Consider the following 14382-nt stretch of genomic DNA (forward strand, 5'->3'; position numbering starts at 1 on the left):
GTTATCTCAAGAGGAAGTGTTTTTTCAGACATTAAATTATGAACCCAAAGCATAAAAATGTTCAAACAACTTCAAACATAAAAAGTCAATGGGAGGAACAGTTAGCTCTTCTATTCAAGGAACAAAATTTTTCTCTTCCAATTCACAATCATTAAATATCAAACCCAAGTTGCTTAAGACACTTCTAGTTTTACTGGTATGCCTACAGCATATCGCATAAAAAGGGCATAAGCAAAGACTGAAATATAAAAAGGTCAGATTATTTAAGTACTGCCACTTATAGGGTTTTTTAAAATGCTTCTAATTGAATTAGAGGCCAATATTCAACCATATTTAAGTAGATGCAATTTTTCCAGTGGTGTCACTGACATGGTGTCCTGTATTTTTTGTTCCTACTGAAGCAAAGCAGTGTCTGCTTTGAGTACTGAAAAAGAAAACAAACGTACACAGCATCATACCTTACAACAGTGTCCTTGATTACGGACTTACAGTATTCAAGCTAGTCTCATGGAATACTTCTATCTAGAAGCTTGCATTTAAAAACAGAGTCTCATCTGAGATGTCAAACTATAGGGAGTATGTAAAAAGAGAGCTATCTCCTCCTATCGCTTTATGAAGTCAAACTGCAGTCATTCTTTTTTGTCAGCAGTCTTTTTGCAGATTATAAACCTTACAACAGGTAGCCAGTCACAAAGACAGGGCAGAACAGTGCAAAAATCACTTAACACAACTAAATTTCACAAAGATGAAGAAAAATTTGTCCTTAATTTTACAAATGTTCATTTTAATAAGTTCCCTACATATGGACTTAAGCATGAAACTGGATTCAAAGTATGTAAATATTAAATAAAGTGTGACATCTAAAACTTTCTGTACCAAAGAATCCAGCTTCTGAAATGTGAAAAGCAGAGTAGTCACTTAGAACTCTAATAAGAAAAACTTACTTGAAGCACAGAAGCTAGACTATATCCTTATTTAAATGAACATTCAATTTTTAGGTACAGTGGCACTAAAGTTGCACATGAATCACACCTTTTTATCTAGGTTTATTATTTTTTTAAACACTATGTAAAAACATACTATTCAAGGATCCCTTTTTAAGGCATGTTTTGAGCACTGAAAATAATTCTCAATGGCAGCTTTGAAACAAATACAGCATTTTTTCACAGAAAGACTACTATTGAAATGACTTATTACCATGACGTGATACTGTTTATAATAGCAGATATGAAAATCAGTAGTGTGTGCGGGATCCATAATATACAGCTACTTCTACCATTAAAGTAATAACAAGGAAGAAAATCTATTCAATTAATTTCGATGAAGAGGAGAACTTACTGCCATTCTTTCAGCTGTAAGCCATTCTTCCTCTTCAGGATTACCATGCCGATGAGTATAATATGACACACTGGATATTACTTTGTTAACTTCATTTAGTGCATTCATTTTACCATTGAAAGAAGAAATTTGCAACAACCTGTAAGAGAAATTAAATGTAAGAAGTGTGCAAAAAAAGTCAGCAGTAGCATATCATACTAGGAGTAGCATCTTACCTAAGTATCATTTTTAACCTAAATATTTCTAAGTTTTTTACAGTTTCTTCTTGTCCTGGAACTCTTGAAGCTAGGTTCTTTAGAGATTTGATTATCATTGACAGAGCATCATTTTTGGCTTCATTCTTTGCTTCTTTTTTCAGTTCATCATCTGTTAAATTTTCTAAAAATTGTGGAACCATTTCTATAATTGGAAGGAAATATTTCTTCACTGTATGTAATGTTAGAAATTCGTAACATTGTCCAAATGGCCTAAAAAGAAAGAAAAAGGGGATCAAAGTGCCATAATCGGTACTTGTGTAATATTAGATGGTAAGGAGCAATTCATTCAAGAAACTCAAGTCTATTTACAAGCACATGAAATGCTGAAGGTAAACACAGAGATAGAGTGAGAGGAAGTGTGTCAAGAAAAGACTAAGCTTTGTGATAACATAGTATTTCATGCTTAGTCCAACTTTTCCATATATGTAAATTGTTAGTTTAAAAAAAAAACTTACTTGATGAGAGCTGCAATTATCTGAACATTCAACGCTGATCCACTCATGAAGCGATCATGCAAGATCTGAAATCCATTTAACGTGCCAAACTTGTTGATAAGATCTACTAGCCAACCCTGCAATATAATAAAAGTTATTTTCTGACCTTTACAAATTACCATTTAGAAATACTTTCAAGTACCTGTTAGTAACAAAGCTTGCTTTAAGAAAGTCCTTACACAATAAAGTGTTAGAAGGTAACAGAACTTACAGTGAACTTGCCTATGTAGTTTAAATATTCAGTTTTAAGAAAATACTTAGAAATAGGCAACAAGACCTTTCCCATTACCATGTCAAAGAACAGATACTGTACATTAGTTATTCAGAAAATTTATCAAATATATAGGAATAAAAATGACTATACTTCACATTCAGCTTTGGCTGCTAAGTTACTACAGAAAGCATGACAAGTCTGGTATTTTTCTGTGGTCTGGATGTGATAATACTGCATATAAAAGCAGTAAGAATGCAAAATAACATTCTTCTAAACACAGTTAGCAATGCAAGGAAGTCCAAGGACACCCAGTTCTTTATCTTTGGTTCTTACATATCAATAGCTAGCAGTTCTACTAAAAAGAAAAAAAAAAGGAAGAAAGCAACAAAAATATAATTCAGTTAGCTCCTGAAATTGTACCAGTGCCATTTGGAGCACAATTTGAAAAATTCAGACCCAAGAACCAGAACAGATGACTAATCTGCACTGCCAGTTCAAAAAACACAAACCCCAACTCCCCAACAAACTCCCAAAAAACCAAACACAAACAAAAAAACCTCCCAAACCACACTAACACTAGCATCATCCTAATGGCCAATTAAAAACATTTCTGCAATCATTGAGAACTGTAAGAAAAGGGAGAGAAAATTCCTACTTTATCACATAATTTCCTCCTCAAAACATGTCACCTACAAAATCATGTTGAGTGAGAAGGTAAATCCATCAACTGGCAAATACAAGCAAGCCAATTAACACAGTAGGAATGGCATTCCAACAGAGTTGTGCCAGCTTACCACAGAAACACATGACACAGTTTGACTGTGGACCAAAGACTGAAAGAGTTAGAAGGGGAAATGTACATTAAATCATGATTGGTTAAGAGTCCATATATATCACTGTAACATCTTAGTGATATAGAGAATGAAGGGGTTTTCTTTCCCGCTCTAAAAACACTTCTCCATGGCTACTGTGTAATTAGGTAACACTGCATAAAATTAAAAATACAGGTCTGAAAACACTCTCTTACCTTTGGTGATCTTGGGTCAGGAGGACGGGCATAAAGTTCATCTTCAGCAAGCTGGACTCCTGCAGGAACTGTTTCTGAGGGACGAGTACCATTGTATAGATGGAATTTGCAGTGAGGATTTAAGGCCATGGCAAGAAGTTCAAGAAGGGGAAACCAGTCTTGGGACAGCTTGGCCACACACAGTTCCACTAGCCGATGAGTGTTATTAATAATACATCTCTATTAAAAAAAAACAACCACCAAGAATGCGGCAGGTGACTGTACAATGAATATGAACTATAAACTCTGAACCATTTGTACCTAGCATGCAGGATTGCATAAGGAGTTTTACAATGTTGTATCTTAATTTGTACTTCCTCTAATAAAGGCTTTAAACAAAACTTAAACTATCTGTTTTCAGCTAAAAATTAAATTTAGGAAAAAGACACAAGTATTTTTAGTTGAGACATTCATGAATCACCACTGAACTATTAACTTTTCCTTCTTTTACCCATTTCTCAGATTTTAATTTGCTTATAAAGATCTCTACAGTTTCTCATTTGGCATATGACTAGCTGTCCAACAGGTAGTTTTTATATTCAAGCAGCTGCTACAAATATTCTGAAGTTAGCAGGTGGTTAAAAGCTTTTACTAAAAAAGCAAGTTTTCATGTCCTAGCATGCACATAAAAATAAGCAGGTCTCTAGACATCGGGCCAAAGACAGCCTGCCTAACAAGAGCTGCACTACTGAACATGCAAAGTTTCATTCCTCCCCATATCATCTCTCATGTTTTATTTCCTTCCAAAAACACCTGAGGCAATAAGACAAAATATTGATAGCAGGACGATTCTCCACCCCCTCCCCAGCCATTTGTACAAGAGTTCTCCCAGTTCTCTGTTGAGATGAGTTTCAAAAATAAGATTCAGTCTCTGCAGTCTCCTCATAGTCACAAAGGCAGTCTCCTTCCTCATTTAAATTACTATGCTTTTCAGAAACGTGTTAAAAACTCACATGAATCTCAAACTTCCAGCCGCTCACTGCCTCATCTGTAAGGATTTTTGTGAAAGATATAGTTAACCCATCTCGAAAAAATCGCTGGCACGCTTCACTTTTGACATCAAGGCCTATTTTAAAATAGAAAACAAAAAAACAGACTATTAGAGATGCAATTTCATTAGTTGTTAGATGAACTTTTAAATATTGAAAGCAGCGATTTGGACTTCAAAGGTTTGGTGTTTAAAGTTTCAGAATTCTTTTAAAAAGAGAAGCCTTAGATGAAGCAAACTTACATAAGCTTGAATGGACAAAACCATGATGGAATAATGTTCTAGTAAATCCACCTCAAAAATTGCACTCCTTTAGATAATTCTAAAATTATTTTAAAAACATGTGATAGAGTGCTTTTTTCCCACGCTTGTAACACTCAAAGTTATAGTAGCAAAAGTAACAGTAAGTACAATCTTTATCTTCCATTCTTCTGGTATACACCCATTTATGCTCTCTCTTATTTAGCTGCTACCAGTAAAACTCTGAGTGAAAAGCAGAATGGGTGAGACCTGCTCAGTTTCCCAGACACAATTCACCTGCAAAAATAAACATGAATCCTTCTGTCTCTCACCCTCCCTCCAAGTACAGTTTCTTGTCATTCTGCTGCCAGGACCCAATACACTTAGACCCCAACACTGCTGTAAACCTTCACAGCCACCATGTCAAGTTTACAATTAAAGAATAATGGGCCATACTTTTGTCTTAGCTATTTTAAAACTCGGAAGTTATTTATAACCCAGTATTTCAAGAAATCTGTACTTCCCCTTCAAAAGCTCAGTTAGAAACTCTAAATAGGGCTAAAAGTCAACAGAAAAATATACTGATCATGTATGTACACACTGGAAACAATGAAAGCCATTGGGTACCTTATAAAAACAAAACTGTGACCTGCCTGCACTGTTTCTTTACGGAACAAGTTTAATTTTCAATCAGAGAATCTTAGCATGCAACAAGCCTACAGCGTTCAGATTCCCAAAAATCACTGCCACCACTCCCTCCTCCTGCAATCTCCTTAATGAGACATCCTGACAGTAACTTCCACTGGTTTGGGAAGGATTGATTTGCATTATCAAATTAAGGTTCGTCATAGTCACAAACAACTGTACAACAGAAGTTCCTTTCAAAAGTGGTAACAGAACATCTGCTCTGCATGCCAGTAGATACCAAACTTTCCAAACTCCTGTAACAGGGCCTGCTAGCCTATACTCTTACAGTGGGTGTGGCTCTCAAGCAACTAGAGTAAAGCATATGGAGAGCCCCTGTCACCTCCTTGAAAACTATTCCAGTGCACCCTCTTTTTATCACTACCAGAAGTACACGTGGCCAAGTATAAAAAATCTCCACGTTATCTTTCTATGTAGCTTGCAGTCTGGATAGCTGACATCCCTACTCTATGTAGCAAGTTCTAAGACCAATAATACAAGGCTGCAAGCCACAGCAATGACAACATGACAAAAGACAAGAAGAGAGATGCACTACTGCACTTGCAGTAAACTCAGGACTTTGTTAAATCCTCAAGGAGGTAAAGATGACAACTTCACCCCATACAAAACAGAGGACAGGGAAGGTATCTAATGTGGTCAACCTAGGGGGCTTACCTAGGGGAAATGTTCCTTTCTGAACCCAAATGTAGCAGTGCACTTAGTTCTTGAATACAAATTCAAAGCCGGCACTCAAGTGATTTTAATGCTCCTCAGAGTACCAGTACACTGCACTGAAATATCTCTCCAGCTTTCAAGTACTTCTTGGACCACCTCCCCCCACAATGGTTAGACAGCTTCAGTCAGCAAGACATTTCAAACCAAGTTCAGGAATACCAAAACACACTGTTTTAAAACACACTGTCCTTTCCGTACTTCACTGGAGAGGGAAGACGTAGAACCTCAGAAGACACTTGTATGACTCCTAGATATACAATAACCTTCTACCTTCTCCCACAGTGCTGCAAACTGCTGAAACAACAGATGAAACAACTGATAACACTTATGGAAGGAGCCAAGGCTAGGTGTCTATAAGGACTGAAGAATCATCAAAAGGAAGGTACAGGAGTCCTAGAAGACAGCGGGTTGGGAGAGGAAGCAAGAGCAATCCAAAGCCAGTGAGAAGAGAAGGCGTCTACTGCTTGAATCAGATTCTACCGCTTGAATCAGATTCAGTATCACTAACTCTTAGGAAAGACTGCAAGCAGCCATTTTTCTCTCAATTGTCCAAATTCTGAGGGCAGTGAAGGATAAGGAAGAATACAAGAGATACGTAAGTATATGCAGCCCTGAGCTAAGTATTTAGAGAGAAGTTGGAGAAATGAGTTATGCAGTGAGAAAAAAACTAGTATGAAAGGACAAGGCCATGTGCAATATACAGTATACGGGAGTTGCAGTTAAGGGATCAGAGGAAGAACAGAGGGCCATTTGACTTCTGTACTTATGCTTAAAAGCAGTCGATTTGGCACATAAAACACACAGAGTATGTTAACCCTGACACAAGAGCAGAAACACTCTGTGTCCACAAAACTTGTCAGTCCAGATGCAACTGTATATGAAAAAACTGATGCATCTAAGGGGTATTCAACAGTATATGGTTGAAGCACCAAGGCCCCAAGCAAAATCACCCAGCTCCTCTTCTCCCGGATGTTGGACTACACAACTTTGTAACTGGAACCCCAGAGCTTAGCTAGCTCCACACACTGGTGTGGCACTGTGCCAGGCCTGGAGCACAGCACAGAAACCGTTCAGTGGCTTAGCAAAGGCTGGCTCAGACCCTGTAGAACTGACAGTGACCTGGAGCTAATAACCTCAGAGGAAACCCACAGTTGCCCATGGGCACAGTGGCTACACATGGCACTCAGATTCTGGCAGTCTTTCAATAACTCTTAATCATCAGGAGTATGAGAGTGCTGCTACATCAAGATGCTGCACTGACCCTGCTATAGTTCATTTCACTGAATTGGTTCTAGCCCAGATACCTGGCTAAGAAACTTTGGAACATGACAACACAAATCTGCTGTCCCTGCTTTAGATAGATAGCTAAATGCAGAAGATACAGCTTCAGTAAGGAACTCAAGAGTGGTCCCACAGAAACACAGATGGATCATCCAGACAGACATTGTCTTTAGAGAGGATGCTGGAAACAACTCCCATCATTGGGCTGCCTAGCTTTTGGATGCACACACACTTTTTTTTTTTTTTTTTTTTTTTGAGTCTCTAGGGCCTGCCTCTACTCTTTCCCACTCTGTAAGCCTTCATAATTCATCAAAACCAAAGATTTGGGATCAAGGTTGAAGGTTTAAGCTGCACGGTGAAATCTCAGTTTAAATAAACCACAATTTCTAGAAGTTCCCTTGCATCTTGCTTCTGTGTGTCACACTGGAAAGTTCTGTCAGCATGTTAAAAACTGAATGTAAAAATTAGGAGCAATAAAATCCACAACAAAGGTGGAGCAGTGCAGAGTTGTTGAGGGGATTTTGAAAGAAAGAGTGGAAAATACTCTAGCCTGTTAGAAAATGAAAACCTATAACAAACCATTTTTTTCACTTCTGAATTTGTAGCACCCAACTCACTATGAAATTTACTTCTGGATCAAATATCATTATTCAAAACACTGCATAAGTATTCCAGGATTATCATGAAGATAAACTTCCATCTTGCTATTAAACACTATTTTTTAAATAGGTTTTCTTCTATTAGCAAGTAACTCCACACTATCATTTGATAGTCTCATGGCTTGCTTAATGAAGAATAACTGATGCCTACACATAAAGATAATTTTCCATGAATAAATGCATCTGCCAGGAATAATGCGACTCACAATCTAGACAGGATTCATACTGCTCTGTCAAATTTGTTACTTGCACTTGAAGGTGGTAATGATGACATTTAATTCTTACAAGTACTTTCAATTCAGTTCAGTTATGCCCCTTTCAATTTCAGTTCCTGAAAAGATTTTAAAAGGATGTAAATAATCACTCTTATTTTATAGACAGGGTCACAAAGCAGTTACCCCAGAGTCATTCCAGAATGCCAATGACAATGGCCACTGGCAATGTTAGGAATAAAAGCTACTTAAGAATCCTAACCACTAGAAAACGGTGCTTGACAAAAAAAGATGAGCAGGCTCTTTTCAAGTTTTGTTGATCCACAATCTAAATGAGTTACAGACTGCAATATAAAATATATGTAATTCAACAGCTGGTTATTTTTCAGTTCTTGTTTCAGTTCTTCCCTTCTGAAACAGAACTCCTCAGATTAAGAAAAATGCCCACGGACAGGTAGCAAGATGTCCAATTTTACATCCTGCTGAGATAACGGAACACATTTTTGATCTGTTAAGAAATGGACAGAACAGAATCATTTATTATTGCTTCTCTATATATACACAGCTCTGAAACAGTGTCCGCCCAGTTCTGAGCTACCAAAACAGTGTCAGTTACACCAAGTGAGAACCCTATCATATTCCTTGAGCACTGGAAGTTATTTAAAAAAGAACCTTCTTAGCCATCACATAGTTTCAGTAGCCAGGAAAAAAAAAAAATCTAGGATGTAACTGTAAAGATAATGCAGTTAACGAACAACTACTTCCAACAGCTTTCCTTGTTTTCGCCTTAGCCAATAATCCTTGCACACGTACACACATAGGAATTCATCTAGAGGGCAAGAGGAAGAATAATGAGATAGCAATGCAGAAGCTCTTTTCAGAATTGAACACCAACAACTTAATAAAAATCAAAGTGCATAAAGCATATTAATAGATTTTCACTGTTTTTCACAAGCGGGGGGTGGGTGGGAAAGAGAGAAGACTGGGAATTTCAACTAAGTCTGATGGTTTGGAGAGGTACATTGATGTTAGGAGTAGCCAAAAAAATCTCATTCTGCTCTTATTACTTCACTGCATTGACAGTTTTTTTGGTTTTTGTTTTTTTTTTAAAAAGATGACTTAACAGCTGGCAGCACATACATCTCCTCTCTCACAAATCACAAGCAGAGAATTTTTTTACTGCACTCTTCCAACAGCTCAGACACATAGATGGCTGCATTTTCTTTCCGTTAGTTGGCATTTCTTTTGCCCCTGAACAGATGTGATCACTTGAAAATTCTACACTCACCTTAGGATTCCTGCCAGACCTAGATACACGCAAAGAAGCCAACTTCAAGCGCAACTATGGTTGATAAATCAGCATTGGCAACAACATGTCATTATCTGTTTTGGATCACAAGGGTGCACCGTAACTTTTGTTTCTCCAGAGAGTGCTCCAAAGCAAAAAAGATTTACAGAAAATAATCAAGGTAACCCAGAATCTCATGAACACAAGCAGCTTTTTATTCTTAAAACCACGTAAGAATAACCCTTATTAACATGGAAATGAAGTCATCCTGGTCCAGCTCTGCAAAAGTAAGGAACAGGCACTCTGTATGTCACTATATTTAAAACTCAGCTAGCTGCTAAGTGCAGATATCCTAGAAAAATATTTTTATCTGACTTCTGATATTACTGAAATACCGTGGCAACAAATACTGACTGGTACAGGAAACCAAAGCAACTTCACAGGAGAACAGAACTTTCCAGAACACAAGACAAACTTGTTAATCTGACTAGTACAATTTAGCAAACACATACACAGTCCTGATACAGAATCCTCCTATTTCCAAGCAAATCAGACACAGCAAACAATATGGTAGAATTACTAGTCTAAGTCATGCTGTTTAAAATTCTAACTTTTCTCTAATATTCTCAAAAGTATGTATGTACCAAATTTGAATAAAAATTTATGGCAAAACATTCGGAAAGCTAGAATATAGTAACTTGTTTTTAAAAAAATAGAATTCTTTGAGTTTTACTATCTATTATAAAGACCAAACCCACTAGGTCTGATATCAAAGTGAATACAGAAAACAGGTAGGACAGGAATTGCAAGATTTTTATTGCTGTGAGCTTATTCAACTTCCCTACTTATGCTAAGGCACCTAATTTCTAACTACACTGATGGCTTTCTAAAATTTCTGATCTATGAATGTTCTGCATACCACTCTGACACAATCTTCAGGATGAGGGACTGCAACAGAAATAATTAAGAATTTTTCAGCCTCCACCAGGGATTCAAAAGAACAAGGAAAGACTTTACACACTGGCCCAGTAATCATTAATTGTCTTTTCATCTTACCTTTTTTACTCAGGTCAATAGCAGCTTCTAGAAGAACTTCTAATTCCCCTTTCGGCAATACAGGAACAACCCATCGAGGCCTATATTCAAAACCAAAACAAATCCCATTGTATTTCAGTTGTGCTTTTTACAAATCAAGAATCCTTGCCCCTTTGTAATGCTTTCAATATAGGGTGAGAATATAAATTTTTAAAGGCCCTGACGAGCACTCCATTAAAAAAAAAAAAAAAACAAACACAAAAAACACCACAAACCCCTCTGATTTGATGATTTGAGCCTCTCTCTACAACTCTAACCCATTAAAAAAAAAGTATTTCAAGAAATCCAGTGAAGCAAACATGCAAGAATCCTAATTCCACTATCAAGATATTTGCACAAATAATCTACACCCTCTGAAAAAAGTGTGAAAATACCTGTTGATCATGTCATCCAACTTTGCCAGGTCTGTGTGTGGAAATGCAGGCTCCTCATCTTCAAGCTGGGGTGGAGCATCTCCTTGGCCCTGCTCATCAGGCGGGGTAGCTGGGGAGTTCTCATTGGAAGAATCAGGTGAAGAAGTCTAAAATTGGTATGGAAAACACTTTAAATACTGTCTGCACTTACGTGCCACTTAATTTTGGCATTTTTCCTTCACAGTTTCAAAGAATCACTTGCAGTAAGTACCTCTCATCATAAAATCTAATAAAATCATTTGATTTCAGATTTATTAATAAAAAAACAATACAGCATTCTATCTCGACAGTTTAAAAATTAGGCTGTTTCCCAGTGAGGAAAGTGGGGATTTTTTTAACAGACTTTTATTTTTAGCAGACCACCTGTCTACAAGGTGAAAATAAAGACTATATGGGTGCTCTGGTTCTTACAAATGAGTAACACACCACTATGGCTGGCTACTAACCAACCTCCAAGAACATAATTAGTTAAGCCCATTTTGATGGGCCATGCAAAATACAATACATTTCGTAGATGCATGCTTATTTGTATACAGAAATAGCATGAATTGACAATAATAAAAATTCGAATTAGAACAGCAAGATTTAGGAGGACAAGAGAGGCCCAAAGCCTCAAGTACATTTTCTTCACAGCACCCTGTATGGTGCTGGTTTTAGATTCATGACCAAAACAGTATAGATAACAAACCAGTGTTTTGGTTGTTGCTGAAGAGTGCTTGCACAGATTCAAGGACTGGTGTTTCTCACTTTGCCCCCAAGCAGTGAGTAGGCTGGGGATGGGCAAAAGGCTGGGAGGGGACACAGCAGCAACAGCTGACCTGAACTGACCAGAGAGATACTCCATACCATATAGCATCATGCTCAGCAACAAAAGGGGGGGTCACAGGGTGTGTGTGTGTTCCAAGGTAGCTGTTGCTTGAGGACTAGCTGGGCATCCATCAGCTGGTGGTGAGTGACTGCATTTGCACCACTTGCTCCCCCCCTACACTTTCACTTATTAATCTGCCTTTATCTCAACCGATACATTTTCTTACTTTCCACTTCTGATTCTCTCCCCCATCCCACAAAGGCAGAGGGAGTGAGTGCTTACCTGGCAGCCAAGGTCAGCCCACCACACATGTCCCAAAGAACAATTAATTCTCAGGAAGTAACAACCATTAAAGCTTATGGTATTAAAACAAGTATCATCTTCATACTGATTAAATGACAAAGTGGGGCTTTTCTTTTAAATGGGTTTGGCTGCACTGTTTAAATGCATCTTTTTCTGGTATTTTTTTCCCCCAACAAAAGGAATCATCACATTATGATGTAGTATTTGAAAGTGTTTGCTTGTCATTTGAAAGCAGGACAACCTGTTCAACAGAAACATGTTAAGCTGTTCAGGAAGTCTAGTGCAATGAACAGAGACCTAGATGAAGCTGGTCTTAAAGACCTGATACCTGTTTGTAAGCTGTTTTATCCAAAAAGTGCTTCTGCAGAACTGAGCATAAACTGAACTCAGTGAGCAGTTTTACCGATCTGTGGCAGGTAACTTTACAATGAGGTTCCTGTTGAAGCTTCTGATATTATTCCAAGAAGGCTCCTTATCCAAAATACATATGCTTGAAAGAACTATGCCACTGCCTGAAAAGGGAGCATCTTTTGCAATGCAGTGCTCTCTAACTGTATCTACTTTGCCAATAGCACTGCCTTCATCCCTCACAATCTTTTTGGATTTCCAGACACACACAAAATAGTATCTAACTTAACTAGAAACCTCTAGGAATACATAAACTCAATTCAGAAACACTATTTCTAAAGAACTAACCCCTTTATTTTTAGACAACTTGATTGTTAATATCATACCTGATTCTGCTGGAGGGGAGGCTGGGACTGTCCATCAGGAGCCTGGCCCTGGCTATCATTCCCTCCTACTGGAGAGCCACGAGTCGTGGCTGTCATACTCGACACAGGGCAGATCTTTGCAATTTTGTCTGCTTATGTAGTTGTTGTGAGAGAAGAAATTATAGTCCACTTAGTAAAGTTGAAGTACCAGCATATGCTTGCCTTAAAAAGCTCCAACTCAAGAACATGCCATCTTGCAGAGACCATTGCATAACCTGGAAAAAACAAAAAGTCAATATGCTATACTGACACATGCATATAAAAGTAATCTGTACCTGGAGAAGAACACTACAAAACCAAATAGACTGCTGTAAAGAATCTTTTATTTTAGACTTAGTATTTATTTTTATTGAGCACAACTGACATCAGAAGAAGGTAACATCTGAAATATTTAACATGATTTTAATGTTTTAAGTAAAAGTTACACTGATAATTACCTCTACACCACTGAGAAACTGACACACATCCAATATGTAGCTGTTTGACTCTGTTGCACTTGAATCGCTACAGTAGATTTTCAATTTGAATTCAAGGTGCTGATCGAGGTCTATGTAGAAATGACCTGGTTAAGAGCAGGAACAGCCAAATTTGTCATCTTTTCTGATACTCTTCTCTTGACACTGTCTAACTGCAGATGTTTGAGAGTGAGTTAGAGATTGATTCTACCTCAGCTAAGACTAGTAGAGACCCTGCTGCCAAACTTCTGTTAGCACATTGGTATTTACCCAGGGCATTTGAACTGTATTCCCCTCTTCCAGCATGTGCACATGAGCACCTGGGTCCACCAGCCTTTCCGGCCCACTACAAAGTCCATCACATCCCCACCAATTATTTTAGTGGAATATATGAAGAAAATCCTGACATCAGATTTATTTGTTGATCTTGTAATCATGATACCCCAACAGTTCAACAATCACTATGTATTCCAACTTCATTGTGTTAAATAAAGAAATAAAAAGTTGCATTAAGTTATAACAACAATTCCACTCTATACCACAGGGCACTGCATAACCACAGAAGACAAAATGTCATTTCCCAGAGCAACTCAGACTTCCAAGCACCACATAAACCAACAACAGTGCTCAGAAAGTTCAAAAGTCAAGTATGGTGGTAGAAAGAACTGTATGAGCTTTCAGCAAGATTCATTTGGCAATGCTAAGTTCCTGATGCGATCAGCAAAAGTGTCAAGTTTAACAAGTTAGAGTGAAATTTCTGCTGTAACACTATGCATATTTGTGTTTTATTATGTCTCTAATTTTCAATGCTGTTATCTTTCTCCAAGACACTTTAAAATCCTTTCCTAAATTGTGCAAATTTGCAAGCCATTACATATACCATAAAAATTTTGACTGAATACATTACTACTCCTCTGCCCAGTCTCCAATAAACAGCACCAACAAATTTAGAGATCTCTAATATTGTCACTAAAATAATGTTCACTTTTGAACAAAACTGTATTCTTTGAATACAGTCAATTGTAATCCATCCCTGCCCTTCAGAATTCACATTCATAGGTCTTAGTAAGCCTGCTAAG

General features: G+C 37.6%; 1 protein-coding gene across 5 annotated transcripts in view; it reads right to left on the minus strand.

Annotated features, from left to right (window-relative positions):
• The window catches only part of USP9X (ubiquitin specific peptidase 9 X-linked), a 107746-nt gene that overhangs the window by 68442 nt on the left and 24922 nt on the right, over positions 1-14382 (minus strand). For 4 of the 5 annotated variants that reach the window (XM_074858522.1, XM_074858517.1, XM_074858521.1 and 1 more), the window contains 8 exons: positions 12810-13063; positions 10926-11071; positions 10513-10592; positions 4323-4435; positions 3331-3549; positions 2051-2166; positions 1554-1805; positions 1339-1477 (listed from right to left, as the gene is read on the minus strand). In XM_074858522.1, the coding sequence (XP_074714623.1) occupies positions 1339-1477; positions 1554-1805; positions 2051-2166; positions 3331-3549; positions 4323-4435; positions 10513-10592; positions 10926-11071; positions 12810-12905 (1161 nt within the window). In that variant the 5' untranslated portion in view covers positions 12906-13063. Of the gene's footprint in view, positions 1-1338; positions 1478-1553; positions 1806-2050; positions 2167-3330; positions 3550-4322; positions 4436-10512; positions 10593-10925; positions 11072-12809; positions 13064-13285; positions 13411-14382 lie in introns of all 5 variants that reach the window. The other variant, XM_074858518.1, reaches the window with a different exon arrangement.

This window comes from Strix uralensis, chromosome 2 (genome assembly GCF_047716275.1).
Source record: "Strix uralensis isolate ZFMK-TIS-50842 chromosome 2, bStrUra1, whole genome shotgun sequence".
NCBI lineage: Eukaryota > Metazoa > Chordata > Aves > Strigiformes > Strigidae > Strix > Strix uralensis.